The 17,680-nt window shown below is 41.4% G+C and overlaps 1 protein-coding gene across 1 annotated transcript in view; it reads right to left on the reverse strand.

The window, feature by feature from the left end:
• Positions 1 to 17,680, reverse strand: part of gcgrb (glucagon receptor b) — a 42,199-nt gene that overhangs the window by 7,470 nt on the left and 17,049 nt on the right. Inside the window, exons 2-7 of the mRNA XM_070827748.1 lie at positions 2,471 to 2,618; positions 2,220 to 2,316; positions 1,990 to 2,097; positions 1,277 to 1,365; positions 874 to 980; positions 316 to 460 (exon numbers count right to left, since the gene is read on the reverse strand). Coding sequence (XP_070683849.1) covers positions 316 to 460; positions 874 to 980; positions 1,277 to 1,365; positions 1,990 to 2,097; positions 2,220 to 2,316; positions 2,471 to 2,524 — 600 coding nt within the window. The 5' untranslated portion in view covers positions 2,525 to 2,618. The remainder of the gene's footprint in view (positions 1 to 315; positions 461 to 873; positions 981 to 1,276; positions 1,366 to 1,989; positions 2,098 to 2,219; positions 2,317 to 2,470; positions 2,619 to 17,680) is intronic.

Below are 17,680 nucleotides of genomic sequence, written 5' to 3' on the forward strand. Positions count from 1 at the left end.
ACATGGAGTAGTCTGAATGTGCATGTGGAGCAACCACTGTTATTATTGTTTTATTGTATTGCATTTACAATTTATGTTCAAGTAGCAGAACAGGAAGTAGTGTGATTTCCATATACTAGCGGGGGAAAGGAAGAGAGGAGTTCAGTAGAGGTCTTTTAACAAAATCTATTCTTTTTCCCTTCAATTAATTAAGTTGTTGTAGTTTCCCAGCTTTAACCATAACTTAACGACACGTGAGCGTTTCCCTTACAAAGGGTTTTCTCTCATGCTAAATGGCTGCACAGCTGTGCCTCTCGCTCTGACCGGTGTGCTGACCCAGGCTTGTGTCCGGGTGTCACTGCTGCTCCTGGGGTCCAGTGTGAGGGTGAGCAGGGCGTCTTTTACCAGGATGGACACGGCTCTCAGGATGAAGGAGGCAAACAGGTTCATGTGGATGTTGTTCCTCATACAGTGGAGCTTCCTGGTGGAGAGGTGACAGTGTGTGTGCTTTATATGTTCTAGTTACTACTCTGCATACAGGAACATGACTAAAATTGACCATCTTTGTAATTGTTGAATCCTCTGTTTTTTTCTGTTCTTTTCCTTTCCACTTTGGTTCTTTTCATTTTCTCCATTTGTATTCTCTCTCTTCCACACCCCCTTGATTTAGTTTCCTGGCTTGGTTCTCCTCCTTAGGTTAGGTCCTATATAAATAGAGTTACTTATTACTTCTTTCATTCCTCTATCCATATCACCCCCCTTCCTTTCTCTCCTTCTTGTCCCTCCTTACTTGCATTATCTTTCCCTCCTTTCATTCATAGCTTCATCTTCCCTGATTTTGCTCTCTCTATTCTTCTTCATTCATTCAGTCATTCCCTTTACTCCATGCTGTACCTGAAGGTGATGAGGATTCCCAGGGCCAGTAGCAGAGCTCCGAGGGAGAGCGAGTAGCCCACAGTATACATGAGCCGCAACTGACTGAGGATGCGGCCATACTGCTGCTGCAGGACCAACAGAAGACATACAGTCAGTTACTGACGTCACACACACACACACACACTTTGTTGATTAATACATTTGGCACAAAAAATGTGTGAGAGGGGGGTATTTGGGCAGATGAGAGGAGTTTCACACTCTGAGTCATTTCAGACCATGTTATTTTTAAGTATCGTGTCAGTCACAATCACCATCTGCCTCTGCACTTACTTCACAAGGCAGACCTGCACCACACACACACAAACACACACATACAAACACAGAGATGCATGCGCAACCACACTGTACTCTATGCACACACCTCACCAGGGTCGTCCTCACATTCGCTGGTATTCTTTTGTGCCCACTGACCACCTTCACTGCAGACTCTGTAGACCAGGCCCTGCTGAACTGTCCACACAGAGACGCACAAACACATTGTAAGATTTGATGTATCAGGCTGGCATGTGTTTCCGCCATCCCCATGCAATGCCCATGTAGTTATTTCATTATAAATAAATAATTATTTCGTGACATTATCACCACTCTTCACCTTGATCAAAAATCTTCCACTTTGAGTGGTGGTTGCCTGGCAACTGCTTTTGGACATGAAACAGTCCCAGACATAAAAACCCATCAAGCCACAACTTGTTTTTACACCTTGTGTTATCTAGTGAGCTTTACAGGTCCTGGTAGATGGACTTTATTATCTCTGGACAGGCTGTTTCCCTGTGTCTTTTTGCTAGGCTGAGCTAACCAACTGTTGGCTGTAGATTCATATTTATTTTCTCCATTTCTCAGCAAGAAACGGATTGCGGATATTTGGCCATACAAAAATGTTTTGTTTTAAGTTTTATTCTACTATCCTATTGTGCTACAGCTTTAAGCAAAGTAAACGTTTACTAAACCGTATAATGTTACTTCTTAGACGCCATTGGGCCAAAGTCCATGCAATAAATATTCCAGTTAACATAGACGAAGGTGTTTTGGTTTTTACAATTTTACAATAATGTGCACACACACTCTCACACTGACCTTTACGGTACCATGGCAGGAACCATGGGCAGGAGACATTGACAGTGGTTCCTGGGATTCCATCAGGCCAGCAGGCGTACAGGTCAAAGGTCCTGTTACACACCAGCCCTGCAGTGGAGAGTAGATCTGTGAAATCTATGCTCTTGACTCCCAGTAGGGCAGCCTTAGTTCATTCTACTGCATGTATCTCGATCAGACATGAGGTCATGCCCGGGAGGAGAGAGGTGTACCTGTGGCGGGGGCTGTGGCATTGAGGTAGTCCAGGCACTGATTTTTGTAGCTGCTCCACTGCTCCTTCACAAGCTCCAGGGAATTAGTAGAGGAGACCTGCAGGAGGAGGAACCTTCATGTCAAGTTTCACCAACGCCATCACAGCCTGCCCCCATCATCTAGTTCTTGCTTTAAATGTGTAGATTCTCAGTAGCAGTCAGACTGAGAATGTAGTGAATCAAAGACAGAGAGAGAGAGGTGTGAGGCATACCTTTGCGCAGCTGCAGACCATAAGCAAAGCCAAGAGGAGACACACCTGGGACATCCCACTGATGCTGGGAGGGTGGGGGTCGGTGGGGACCAGAACACAGAGGAGGCCCGACACATGAGGCGGTCTCGGCCCTATCTCACCACGTGGCCTATACACACGATATGGAGAAGCTTGTTAGTGTGTGTGTGTGTGTGTGTGTTTGTCAGGGGTTGTTTGAACTGCAACTGAGAAAGAGATGGAGTGAAACAATGACGATATCTGGAATCAATGAACAGAAAAAACAAGCAGCAGTCAGTGATATACTGACTGCTTCTCTTTCAGACTCACTGCACACATGCTCACACACATATCACAAACACACAGATTGCACAAAGGTCAAACACACACAACAGCCTGAATTATTTTCATGCGACAGAAAAGTGAAAAGTTAACACAAAGAAAGTGTGTACTGTGTATAAATGATATATATCTCTTGTGCGTTTCTTAAAACATTTATAGCAAAATTGCCAAAGAAAAGCATCAGTCGTGGGAGTTTAACAGCTGACTGCATAATTGGACTGGACGGCAGGAGGTTGATTTTCACAGCAGGTGCATTTTCTGAAGCATCAGTTGACCATCTTCACCCACGAAGTTGGAGAACAAAACGAAATCTGAAACGTTTCTGCAAAAAACACCTTGATCATGGAAACATTTTTGGCTAAAACGTTTCAAATTCCATTCTGTTCCAGTCTCTGTGCTTACTTTGAAGTGCGCGTGATGAGGTCTGATGATAATGATGCATCTGTATCAGGCTGTGTGTGTGTTTTTGTATCCATGGTAATTGCTGTACGTTTCAGAGATCCAAGCCAAACATTGATAGCCTGGTCATGTTATCACAGCTCAAAGATTAGCACCTTCAGACAACAGAGCAGGCAACAATACAGAGAGCTGCTGCTGCGTTTTCTACCTGCAACAGACCTTTTATCTCGTGGTGTTACAGTAATAACCTTCGTCTCTACGACCACATGAAGCTCTTATCGACAGCAAAGCCGAAAATACAAAGAGCAGAAGGACAGACGGACAGTTTACAAGCTCCTGCAGGCAGATTCTTTCTATTTAAATGGTACATAATCAATGAGATTAAACAGTACAAGGATGTAGTACGCTGAGGAATTTCTCTGTGAAGGATATACATATCTGCAGTATATTCTATATGAATATGAATTATAGGAGCCTTATCGAGGCAGCTATGGTGTGTATGCTAGAATGCATAACATGGGTTAAACAACAACTGTGTTCAATCCAGTCCCCCCGGGCATCCAAATGCCCTATTTCTTTTTCTATCTGTTAAATCACACTTTAAAGGATAACTCTGGTCATATTCTATGTTTTTCTTATTGCTTATTCAAAACTTAATCACATGGATGAGCCAGGCTGTTGCACTGGTCGACATGTTCCTTCAGTATGAACATATTGGTATGTACTGTCCCACATATGCCATCCACACAAAATGTGTATTAATCTGAAACTGAAAATAGTGACTAGTAAATGAACTATTTGACTACTACTATTTGATTTGAATTCGACTGCCAGTCATCTCATCAAACACAAAATGTACTTCGTTTCAACGTGTTTAAAGTATCAACAGAAAGTTGACTGAATGCTGAGCCTCCATGTCCGAACTCCAAGACTTAACCACTACTGACCCAAATGCACAAGACAATGTGTTGGAAACCATATACTATATAAGCCACAGAAGTTTGGGGATTCTTTTCTGTTTCTGATCAAACAAAACTGGAACTTTTCAGGTCAATGGATCAGCAGTATGTCTGGGGGAGGATGAACGAGGCATACACTGAAAAGAACACCCTGCCCACAGTGAAGCATGGCGGTGACTTGGTGATGCTCTGAGGCTGCTTTACTTCTTCTGGCACTGGAAACCTGCAGCGTTTGGAGGGCAAGATGGATTCAATCAATTATCAGAAAATCCTGGGAGAAAACATCATGCTGTCTGTGAGGAAGCTGAAGCTTGGAGGTCATTGGACCTTCTAACAGGGCGATGATCCAAAGCATACCTCAAAGTCCACCAAGGCTTGGCTTCAGAAAAAGTTCTGGAAGATACTGGAGTGACTGTCACAGTTGCCTGATTTGAATCCCATTGAAAATCTCTGGTGGGATTTGAAGAAGGCAGTTGCAGCACGCAAACCCAAGAATATTTGAGAGCTGGAGGCTGTTTTCCATGAGGAATGGGCTCAGATTCCTCAGGAACGCTGTCAGGACCTGATGTCTGGCTGTGCATCACATGTGAAGCAGTTCACAGCAGCAAAAGTATCTTGCTGTCATAATATCTAATTAATGCAGCTTAAATACAATAATACATTTCAAGTTGAGTTACTTCAGACTCAACATATATTTTTAGGCAAAATAATATTTGTTGTATTCAGCAGTTTACTTTCCCATCCTCCTTCATGCACACGTGCATTTGTGCATGTGTGTGTTCCCATGCACATGTGTGTCACTGGGCTGCTAGCGCCTGTGTGTCTGTTTTTAGTCAACCACAATATTGAGCAGAAGACAGAGCATGATCACAAGATTGTCTCAAACTGATAGCCTTATCGACCTCCCTGGCAGGTTTTACATTACACAAACACACACACACACACACACAAACCAGCCTGCGGTGGAATGGGGATAGCCGAATGCCTTTTCCAGCCCATTTCCAGGGTAGTAGCACCTCAGGTTTTTACAGCCAGAAATGAAATCCTCTTCCAAATGTTTTGCAGGAGCTTCTGCTCGCCTCTTTTGGCTGAAACGCATCACTGAGTTTGAATGTAATCTCTGTTTCTCCAAAAATGTCGTCTTTTCTGGAAATGATTTAAAAAAATATATGACTAATTTAATGGCAGTGTATTTTTTACTTTCCCAGAGGGGTTTGTAGTAAATTTATTCAGTAACGCCCAACAGTGATGCTTTGATATATACCTTTAATTCTCATGCTTCTTTTATTATTTTCAAATGGATTGATAAAATTGATTCATACAATTTTATGACACTCGGTTACCAGTAAGGTTGTTTTATCGTTCTATTTTACTCACATTCTGAGAGGCTTTTTATCTTTAACTTCTGCTGTTACTGAGCCAACCATCCTTCTTCTGAACAGCCACTCAGGACTTACTTTACATGACAGTGGAAAAAGCTCTGCTTCTTTGTCCGGTAATCATATAACGAATGCACAGCTGTATGTGTTTATGTGCGTTATTAAGGAGCAACACAAAGAGAGAGATAGGAAGCGAGAAAATATCAACACAAGCAGGCCTGCCGATTTGCATGAGCAAAATCAGCCCGTGTGAGTCATTAGCTTTGGAATATTCCTGTTTCATGCGCTGTTCATGTAAATCAAAGAACATGACACACACTTCTCTCTGTTTCTGTGTGCGTGAGGTCACTGTAACAGCTACATCTCTCAAGGGATATTTGTTTGAACAGACTGAGCTTAAGTCATTATTTGCATTCATTTGCCTCTTTCTACCTCGCACACATTCACACACATAACCAAGCTTTTCCTGTTTTTTCCTCGAGGGAAGAAAGAGGTGAAGGTGAAAAATCGCTGCTCGTCAATGACCGTATCTGTCTGTCTCATTCATTCATGTCATCCTCTCCCCAAGTTCATAGTAATACTGTAGCTCCTTTCATTTTCTGTCTCAGTCGGTATCCTTATGTCAAGAGTAAGACCTTGCCTCATATACATTTTCCATTAAGTGCACTATATGCTTGTCCTGGGAGAAAACACAGAGACAGAGCAGGGAGGGAGGCAGAAGGAAGAAGACTGGGAGTGTTTGACAGCAAATCAAAGAATCTAAGAAAAAGTGCTTATCACACATCAAGGACACAAAGGTCCTCAAACGATCAAATTGCCCATAATGAAGTCTATCAGGAAATCAGACCGTTCCCCATTATCATTAAAGCTATGCTGTCCACTGCTACCAACCCAGAGCACCTCCCAATTATGTTGTTTAAATCAATAAGCTGTCTATGTGATAAGGAGCTGGCAATTAGGCAGAGCATGGAGAGTGTGTAGGTGGCAACAGAGACAAGAGTGCAGTGGCTGTAATGGAGCTAAACAGAGCTGTAATTATGTCGGTTCTGCATCAGCGAGCCGCTCTGCTGCACATGGAGACTGATGGCCAAGTGCTCTTATGCTGCAATATAATTTCTCTGCGTGACTTTCTCTCTCTTTCTGTATTTGTATTTGTTTCTTTATGTCTTTCCTTATTGCTTTTTATTGTTTTTTGGACATAAATCAAATCTTAAAGGAGTTGGTTTGCGCATAGAGAAGAGAGACATTTTTTCCAGTCACAACGTTTTGTATTTTGTGTAAATGAGCTTTAGCGTTATTTGCGCAATTAGTTATATTATCAATGTTGGAGCTCTTATTTTGAAGGTGGGATGTCGGTGCAGTAGGAAGCACAGACACACAACAGCAAGTGAGCAACAGCACTGTGAAAAAAATATATATTTTTAAAATAGAAAACAATTGTTATTACAATTATTAGCAATAGCAAATTTCTGTGAAGGTTGTGGTGATTTGTTACTTTGAAGTCACAGCTTTAAAGTCAGTGGATTCATTTTCTTTTCATCTCTAAAGTGTGATTGACCATACGATGTGTTCGTCACAGGAGGTAAACCAATCACAGTAAACTACTCGTCTGATGCTACAAGTCAAGTCCAAAGTGCCTGCTATATTGTTTAAACAGTTCATTTTGAACTTGGTAATGATGGTGATGGCAGATAAAAATGACAATTCCTCAAATAAGTTCATGCTAGAGATTTTTTGTAATTCTACGGGTTCTACTAGTGAGTCTGTGCATTCAGTTGGGTGTTTCAGAGATATCAGCTCGGTGAATGCATTGCGGCAACAATACAACAATGTGTTGACATGAAATATGAAATACACTTTTGAATAATTAAGGTTTTATTTTACGCCAGTACTTTAACTTTAACTTTAACTGTAACTTTCACTTTCACAAAGCACTGCAATTCCTGCCACATTAAAGAGCTGCTAATATTCCTCAGTTAAGTTGGCTTGGTCTGAAGAAATGCTGCATTATGAAAGTGTGAATTTCAGTAGCTACAGTATATAAAGCCAAACTCTTAAACCAAATGGCTTAGTGGTGCAGTTTCACGTCTGATTTAAACTGTCTAATTTATCTATTTTACCATCCCAAAGGACAGAAAAATTCTAAATAAGGTGTCTTCTTTGTCGAGCCTATTTCTCCTTCAGTCTACAAAATTGAGCTCAATTTAACATTATTATGAGGTCTTCAACATTTTCTCATACTTCCTAAATTCAGCTTCGGAGAAATAACCATCCTCCTGTCTCAGCCTCCGACTGCACTTATCTTTATTTGTCTGAAATAATCGGCTTGAGATAACAATAGGACCCCAAAGAAAACTTGATTGGCTAATAAATGAGCCTAAACTTTAATAGAAAATTGCCTCAGTGCTCAAATACAAGTGTGAACTTGTCTTAGATTGGTTTATTCTTTTGCTCTTGATCTCTCCTAAAAGGTGGGTTAAGGAGTTTAGTTATGTCCACATAAGAAGATGATTTATTTCTGATGAGACAAAGAAAAGATCACTGTGATCAGCACATTAGTCCTCTGAGATCCATTAAATATCTTTATCTGTAACAGTGTAGTGACCACGGTATCCATTTGTTAAGTTACTCCTGGCCTGACTGAGAAATGTAATGTCTAAGATGTGCTTCAAAAAATAAAGGAATATGTGTTTATTCGCTCCTTGCTGACAACTGCTTTCATTGGAACAACTTGTTACCAGCAGAAATGGTTCCTCCTATGAAAACTTTTGACATTGCAGATTATTGAATTAATGAAAACAGTGCTGCTGGAATGAGGTGTTTCTGCTGATTTCTTCAAATGTAATTTCTGACATTTCTCTAACACTTTGTGATTACCAAAAACAAAGTTCTCCTCGTCCCCACTGTATTGTTGTGGCAGCAGAACTTTTGAAAGATTTAATCAGAAGAACATGAAATGCAACAAATGAACAAATCAAACTAACCACTGGAATTACAACAAGAGAAAAATGTTGTTTTTTTAGTTGTGCAAACTGACCCTTCAACGCTGAAACACGACTGTGAAGCCATGTACGCAAATTTAATTCATGTCCTTTAAGGACCCTTGTACAGCTCTTTTTTTAGTCCTTCTCAGTGACAGTAATCAGTGGCAGATCAGATGTATTTGATAAGTGACAAGAGTGTGTGTGCGGGTGTGTTTGTGTGTGCGAGCATGCAGGCGTGTGAAGCTGTGTGTTATGATTAACTGAGGTAGATGACGGAGGTGACTCAGAATCTGCTTCTTCAGCAGATGTAACGCTCCACAAACAGAGCGAGAGACCTTATTTTTTCTTCTCATCTCCGTCTGTCTCTCATCCTCTCATTATACAGTAGGTTCCCTTTGTACCCCTCCCCCATTCTTCTGCTTTATAACTCGCCAACCACTGAAGCCAACTGGCTTGTCAGAAGTGGGAAAAAAGGCCATAAGCCAAAGCTTTCAGTGAATCCTGCCCTATTCCCTTCTTCATTATATCTTTTGCCTTCTCGAGGGAGAATTATCTGACCATCTTGTTTCCTGCCTGGCTTGGCTTATATTGGGGACAGTGCAGTGGGAAACGAAACGAAAGATATCAGATGAGGATCTGACTGGGACAATAATCTCTGCTGCTCTCCTGCCCCATGCATACATAGCTTGCAGTTCTTTACTCTGCAAACACATCAGCAACAGCTACTTTAGCACCACGCTAAAGGATAAAGCATTTTCACCCTTTACTGCCTGTAGAAAACACCAGCGCTATCCCCGTCATGGTTCCCATATTAAAATAGTGGAGATACTTTGGCTCCCAGCACTGATGAAAATATCATGCTCAAATCATCACCACTTCCTTACTTTAGAGACATCTGTGTTGGAAAGAAGTTTGGATACCGCTGAGCCAGTTGCAGATGGTCCGAGCAGATTCAAGCTGCACTGCATTTGAGTGGTTTTTGATTCTAACAAGACTCATGGAAAGACTGCATCTGAAGGCAAGTGTCCAGCGGTGGGTGTGGATGAACCCAGTGTCGTCCAGATAAGTGTCGTAAAAGTTGTGTGTCAGGGTAGGAAGGAGGGGTACACGGGGGGGGGGGGGGGGGGGGTTACATGGGAAGAACACTTGGCCAGTACATACCATTCTCAGTGTCCCGTGGAGAATGCCAAGAGCCCGACCCTAAATCCTCAGCCATGCGCTCCCTGGACTCCTCCATAAAAATTCTTCACTTATACCACAGATATCCAGCTCAATATATATTTATCCTTCAGCCTCGCATTGCTCCCATATACATCCTCTCTCCTATTGGAAGCAGACGACATGACTTTCCCTGCCAGATGCTCACACGTGCACAGAAACATTACTTACACAACCAAACAAGTTAATAAGTAGAACGTATATGACCTCACGTGACATACTGCAGGTTTATGAAGCAGAAGAACGAGCAGAAGAACAACAGTTGGCAAACAGGCAAATACTCAAAGTTGTGCCCCCTTTTGACCCCGTTGTCAGAATGAAGCAATGAGGCAAATACCACCAAGTTATAGGAATAGTGTGACATGTTGGGAAAAACGCTTGCACTCACTTTAGAGCTAGACAAGAAGATTGATAAGGCTCTCATGGCTATACGGTAAATATGAAGCTGCAGCCAGCAGCAGGTTAGCTTAGCTCAGCATAAAGACTGGAAATGTGGGGAAAGAGCCGACTTGTCTCTGTCAAAAGGTAACAAAATCAACCTATCAGCTCCAACCAACACTGTGTATCGTATTTGTTTAATTCTGCAGTTTTAACGGGTTTATGAGTTGAACTATCTCTCGGCTTGGAGTAGTGACTTCCTGTTACCTGGCAGCCTCGCTGTGACAAAGCTCTGGAAAGTCACTGCACCCCGCAAGAAAACAGTCCTGCACATAAGCACCAGGAAAGTAGTGAGCCATGTTGGTTTACCAAGCAGCCAGTCTACATTTTAGAGGTCCTGTATTTACTGACCATCAGCAGCAAGCTTAGCCCTAGTAGCTGCACCATGGATGTGGATACCAGACCGCCGCTCAGTCTCCAATTTTTCCCTGTGGCCACTCATAATACTCAAAATGTATTTTCTGCATTGACCTACATTGCAAAAGAGACGTCTGTTAAACTGTTGACAGGACATCTTCTTCTCTTCTTCTCTTCTTTCTCTTCTTTTTCTGAAGTATGAGCTGTAATACGAGCCTTTCGCCAGTGCGGCTGGGACAGAGGCATGATGGGATGAACACTACTGCACATATTCAGAGAGCTGAAAAACCAGGAACCTAACCCAGAAACCAGTAATATTTTGGCATATGCACCAGGTGAGCAACACTCACAGAATAGGCGCCAAGGTTGCCTTTGGTATCCAGTTCAGCATCCCTGCACAGAGCTCTACAGACGTCCTGTTCTCACAAGGTGCAGTTCACACACCCTCCAACTCTGAACTAAACCTAGGTGAGTCCTGAATCAAAGGTTACCAGTGGCAAACATTAGCGAGCTATTGGACAGTAAGAGACATTTCTCTTTTGGCGTAAGCTGGGCAACCGCCCATACCTCTGGCCATTTAACCACATCAACACAGTCAAAAGTGAACCCTCACATCAAGCTCCAGTAAAATGGCACAAAAATTGACATCCAAAAGTAAATGATTACTGGGATTAGCAACTTGTTAACAACTTGTTACTGAAAAAGTAATCACATTACTGTAACGTGACTACATAATGCATTACTGCTCAACACTGGAAGTTGATATATACACAATCAGCAGACGGCGGTACAAAAGGACAAAAGGGCAGATGAACCTGACCCATAGTATCTCCCATAACCCTCTCCCTATGGGGAAGAATGTCATCGGGTGAGTGTTTTGGCGTGTATCATATCCAAACTAACCCTCCAACCTGTCCGTCATGCATTTGCTGAAGGCGCATCTGCTAAACACTTTCCGACACACACCGTCACACCTGTGACAACTGCAAACATGAGGGACACAAACGGGTCTCAGTGACCAACAGTGACGAAAGCACACATGAACTAAGACACATAACCAACTCTGTTAGGACAAAATTATGACAATGACAATTAACTTAATAATCCTGAACCTTGAGAAATAATTTTAAAGCTGTATTTGATCAGTTTCCATACTGTAAGTCAACTGTGCATGTATGCGCCTGCATATGTATATATATATATACTGTATGTATGCATGCATATGTGCTGTTTAAAGGAATGGATGAAGACAATCATGGCACCCACATTGTCACCACGGTACATGAAAACACACACAAGATGATGGGTGGGAGGCAAGAAAGACAACTGCCTGCTTCTCCTGACAGAAACTGAAGAATGCTGAGTAAACATTTGGAAAAGTACAATTTCATAATTAGTGCAACGCGTTCAGCGAGTCTCTTCCATTCTGTTTCAAATTAAGGTATGACATGCTGTGGAGAAATCTGTCATTTGGAAGTTACTGCAACTTGTTTTCATTCCCACGTTCTCAAATATGGCCGCTTTGTCACAAGTCTGAGGGTTGGGGACAAAGTGCCTTTCTGTGGCAATATTAGAGCTCAAAGCCGCTGCTCCAGCCACACCTTCACTCCACATCGTCAAATACTGACACCCTGGCCATGACCTCGCTGTGCTCATACTGGACCTTCCTCGTCACGGTGACAAGAATAAAAGCATGCTTAACTTTCTGAGACGGTTTAAATAAGTTTCTTAGTTACCACCAAAAGGTTATGACAAAGCGGCGGTATTTGACAACCTGGGAATGAGGTCTGGTTCTTGTGATGTTGCCACCGCAATTCTGTGCAATTTCTTTTGAGTTCTGAAAATTGAGGTGAAAAGATGAGATTTGAAAAAAAAAAAAATTGAAAAACTAGTTAGTAATCAGAACACATCATTTGAAAAGCACAAGACACCACCTGCGTCCTCCAGTCTACCTGCTTAAAATAAACTGGCACACAGCACACAGTACACACCCTGAAATTGCTAATGCTAAATAAGGAGACAATTACAATAAAATAAGTTATTGCCACTGACTGAAAACTGAATGCTATAAAGCCTGGAGGCTGGAAAATAAGAGCAATGTATTGTACGAAACTGAACACTGACATGACTTTTGGGAAAAGCAGTTGGACCATGATCTCCAGAGATCCACATCCCTCCCAGACTTAGCAAGCTTGGTCTGCTGTTACCGGGCAGATTCTGGCTAAATCCATTAAAACTGCAGGAAGTGTGACAGAAATTTTCATTGATGTGTAGAAATTTAAAATAAAGAAAAGTTCAGCGGCTTATACACTGAACACACACTTAGCCTTGAATAGTATATTAGTATTGTTGAATATCAATGCCAGTACCTTCACCGTAGTTACCATGACAGCACTGAATCAGATCCCCTTAAATAACCCAACATCTCTGTATGGAATTAAAAACCTTCAGTGGATGATTTTGTAAGAATGTTAATATTCAGACACCATTTCAGATATTCAAATATGGTATTGTGAGATGAGGGCTGAGTGATAAATTAAATTCAAGGTGGCATCGCAATGTAATAGAACACAATTTTCAAACCGCTGAGAGCTGGAAACACAAACACCACATGTTAAATGTGAGTGAAAGTAGATCTAGAAAACAAATTATGAAATAATGTAATACAGACTACAAGGAATCACAATTGTAATCATTGCAATTGCAATTAGATTATCTCCCCATATCATTCAGCTCTAGCTGTTACTGTCACATCCTGTTTTATCCAGTTGTATCTACAAGGTTTTATTCCTATTTTTCTTGTCTTTTTCTTTTTTTAACTTTCTAGAAAAGTGCTATGTGAATACGTATTTTTTCACATACATTTATATTCTAATTAGCTATGGCAGCTCAAAGAACTCAAGCAGTGAAAAAAGCAAGCAGTTTCCTTTTGCTTCCAAAAATCTGCAGCAACTATTGAAAATGTGAATATACTTGAAGAATTTTACATTCAATTTATGACATGACAAGAGATTTCACAGGTCAGACACTTCACATAACCAAGATTATCCTCATCTGTGACATCAGACCCTCTGATCTGAATGGATTTGTGCCAATATCTTTATAAAGACCTGGCTTCATCTCAAAAGCCAGGATCAGTGTTAGCACTACTGTTCTCCATGGGTGGAGAGATCCCACCTGAAGGAGCTCAGTAGACACCAGTGAGACGAGAGGAGGCAGACGGGGGCAGTCTCTGTGTTTGTATTGATTTTGCTTGGCGCTCAGATTCAGTCAAAGTTGATGAACAGTGTGTACCAGATGTTGGACTTTTAATGTGATGATGACGACCATATAATCATCACCATCACCATCTTGTAGCTGCTGTCGCTGAAACTTCAAATTTTAGAATGAACTGTATTTTGTAAATTCTTAAATTTTTCCTCGACAATGAGGGTCAGTCAAAACTGTGTTTCCTGTCCATCACAGCCATTGAGGTTAGGACTTGACCAGACAGATTAAATATCAGTGGCATCAATAGAAAAAATATGACTATAAGCATTTCTCACTGAGTACCTGAGGTTGATACTTGAGACCGACATTCCGGACGTTTAGTTAAACCTTTTAAACCTGATTAGACTGACAAACTGCCTGTCTTGAACTACTGTCTGTCAGCCAGTAAGGATTGGATGGCAAACAACTTTTTACAGTTAAATGCAGACAAGACTGAGGATCTTATCATCGCCTCAGATAGCGTAGCCACCAAGGTTACTCAGTGTATCGGCCGTCTCTCTTCAGCTGTTCAGTCCAAGTTTGGAAATCTTGGTGTTGCATTTGACCAAACCATTTTCTTTTGATCAACACATCCGATCATTGACCAGGACGTGTTTCTTTCATTTAAGAAACATAACTAAACTTAGGTCCACAGCTTCACAAATAAAGCTTCAGATGATTATTCGCGTTTTTATATCATCAAACTATTGTAACTCCCTGTGCACCTGCCTCAGCAAGTTGTCTCTGGACCGCCAACAGCCGGGCCAGAACGCTGCTTCAAGGCTGTTAACCATCACATCACATCCCCCCCCGTACTGTCCTCTTTACACTGCCTTCCCATCAAGTTCAGGATTCATTTCAAGGTTCTTGTTTTTACATACAGAGCCTTGCATGGTCAGGCACCGGTGTACATCTTTGAGTGGCTTCATCCTTACATCACCAGTAGTTCCCTGAGGTCCTCTGACCTGGGCTGACTGTGTGGCTCTCACACTCGTCTAAAAATTAAAGATGATCGTGCCTTCGAAGTGGTAGCTCTGCAGTCTTGGTCTTGGTTGATGCTTTTAAAAAGCAGCTGAGGACACTTTGACGTTGTTCTGTGAAAACTGCTATACTAAATAAACTTTATTTACTTACTATCTTACTTATTTCCTGGAGTCACATACTGCTGAAAAGCTGCATCAGCGACTTGTACACAGTTGAGATCTAAATGACTAAGTAGTTGCGGGTGAAGGGGGCACATTGTTTTCATCACCTCCTGTGAATAGATATAACTGATTTACATGATGTTTACAAAAGTCATATTTTTTACAGATTCATTCAACAGAGTTGGTGATTTCCATTCAAATGAAACAACATTTTCCCTTCAACTGCTGATTAAATCCACTACATGCATTGAGGGTGTCGCTGTCATTAATTCTGCTCCCATTAAAAAGATTAAAGGAAGCTTATTTTTCTCTTTTCTCATTTCTGTCTGACGGGCAGAAATTTGTAGCAGAGACTGTGTTAGTATGAAAAATGAACGAAACAAAGAGAGGACAGAGAATTTGGATCCATTTTTCTCCATCTGATGAAATATGGAATACATTTCAGACTGAGTGAAGAAAGAAGAACAAATAATTAGATAATTCTGTTAAAGCTAAATAGACCCATATATGCCAGAGGCTTCTCCGGACACAAAGCTTAATCTTTCAGTGTGTGTGCGCACGTGTATGTGTTTGTCTGTGTGTGTGTGCGTGTTTGTGTGTGCGCACACGCATTTGCATCCTGAAGGGCCTGACTCATAATTTAACTGAGTTTGTTTGGTTGCAGTCTTACTCCCTTTAAATCATATTACATATAATGAGATTTATTATGTCATCTTCAGAGAGGATCAGAGCAGTAAAACAAAAACTCAACTACATCTCCTGTTAAATTCAAGCCACTAGCACTAAGTTACCCTCATGCAAAGAAATAATATTTAGATTTAATGTAAAATTACTGCTGCTTTACTTTTCTAATCCTGTAATGGAAGTAATTGTTTCATGAGCTGGATGACAGAACCTGGGCTGTTTGTGTGGAAAAAGTCGAAGTGGAATCCGTCCAAAAACAAGGGTGAGAGTGATGTAATTTTTAATCACTTAAGCGAAGATGTTCACAGATTTGTATTCCAATTTCTTCTAATGTACTTAATATAGTTTTAGTGAGCTTAAGAGGGCATTTTAAGGTAAAAGCTTAAATGAAAACAAAGCATAATGCAAAATAAAAGGCTGTCTCCTAATTTTATATGCAGTCAAAGATTCCAGCGTGGACAGATGAGCCGTCTTCTCAGATTGGCTCCAGGAAGCTGCAGGAGTCCTAATTGTGCTTACAGCAGCCAGGTGGCTCTGCTCAGTGTGGTGACGGAGTAGTTTCAGGCCTTCCCAGGCTACCGAGGGATTAAATCTTAAAACAATTTATGGCCTGCACAGCCACTCAGGTGGTTTTAATTATTCCTCCTGTGGAGCTTTTTCACACCAGACATTTTGACATGTCACAGCGGGAAAAGAACACAGGCGAAACTAACCACATTAATGGTGACTCTGTTCAATACAACTAAATGGAAAGCAGCCATTTATGTCATTAGTAACACCTGTGATTTTCCCACTATGACATGCCAAAATGTGTTCCACGATGAAGGGTGTAAAGATACGGTCACATTAAACATTGGTTCCGTGAATATTCACTCCCTTCTCTATTCACTTTCAGTAACAAGTCCATTCAACTGAGTGAATTCAAATGTGCAGTTGCTGTTAGTGCTCTCTTCTGGCCACCTCCACCAGACTCGTGGGTCAGAGTTCACTTGCATTCAATGCTACCTTGCCAATTTTCTATCCAACAGTGATGCACACAAGTCGTTATTCTAGAGCTGTATTATCGCCTCATTTTGTCCAATATTACACAACCAGACCACAAACTGCAGCATCGCTCCCACAATCTACACTCTGCGGTTGCTCTCCTCGATATTTACTCGTTACCGAACTCGTCCAAAATGTGACAGTACATCTTTTTTTTCAGGGCTGAATGTGGAGCAGTTTTGTTGGACAGAAGGCTAATGAGACCATACCTTGATTAAAGCGAATTGTCAATCCAGTCCAGGCTGTACAATCACAGATAGGGTGAGAATAGGTCTAATCAGTGACACGACTGAGAACAGCTGTGTGCGAACCATGGAAGTGTGGGGTGTTTAACAAAAGTCTGAATGTATTCTGTCCAAATACAACTTAAAACCATGTTTAGAGCTGCATTCATCTACCTTTTTTTCTATTGGTGACTGCAATGTGTTGGCAAGTGGTTTAAGGTTAAAGAGGCATCTTGACTGAGGGGTTGTATATTGTCACTGCAGGGAAAGAGATTACGGACACAAAAATATGTACATTTTTACTTTAAATCAGATTTGTTACAAAATCATTCGGGAAGCTGAATTAACTGATTGTGAGCCTGAAGCGGCTATAGGACATTCCCTACTGCTATGTGATGACACACACACAGTATACAGCAGGTCCTCCTGGCAGTGACAGAACAGGGTGCCAACTGTGTAACATCACAACTGCCCGCTTAAAAGCACTCATCTATTAGGTGTATAAAATCTAGCAAAAACTGTGACAAGTAAAAAGAGCGTCTGTGATCCAGTTTCTACCATCTCATTTCCATTTTGAACATTATGGCTCATCTGAAAGAAGCACATGCAGCTGTTATTTTTTTATTACCATGTGTTTCTTATCACATGCCACCGGCTACGTACTCAGTGCTCTTACATCTAAAAGTGAAAACTACAGAGTAAATTAGAAATTTAAACCAGCGTCTTTCTGCCCACTGGTCAAATCAGCCGATGAACTGTACGTTGAGGCTCTCGGAGCTGCTAACACGAGG

The sequence above is a fragment of the Pempheris klunzingeri genome, chromosome 3 (assembly GCF_042242105.1).
Source record: "Pempheris klunzingeri isolate RE-2024b chromosome 3, fPemKlu1.hap1, whole genome shotgun sequence".
NCBI lineage: Eukaryota > Metazoa > Chordata > Actinopteri > Acropomatiformes > Pempheridae > Pempheris > Pempheris klunzingeri.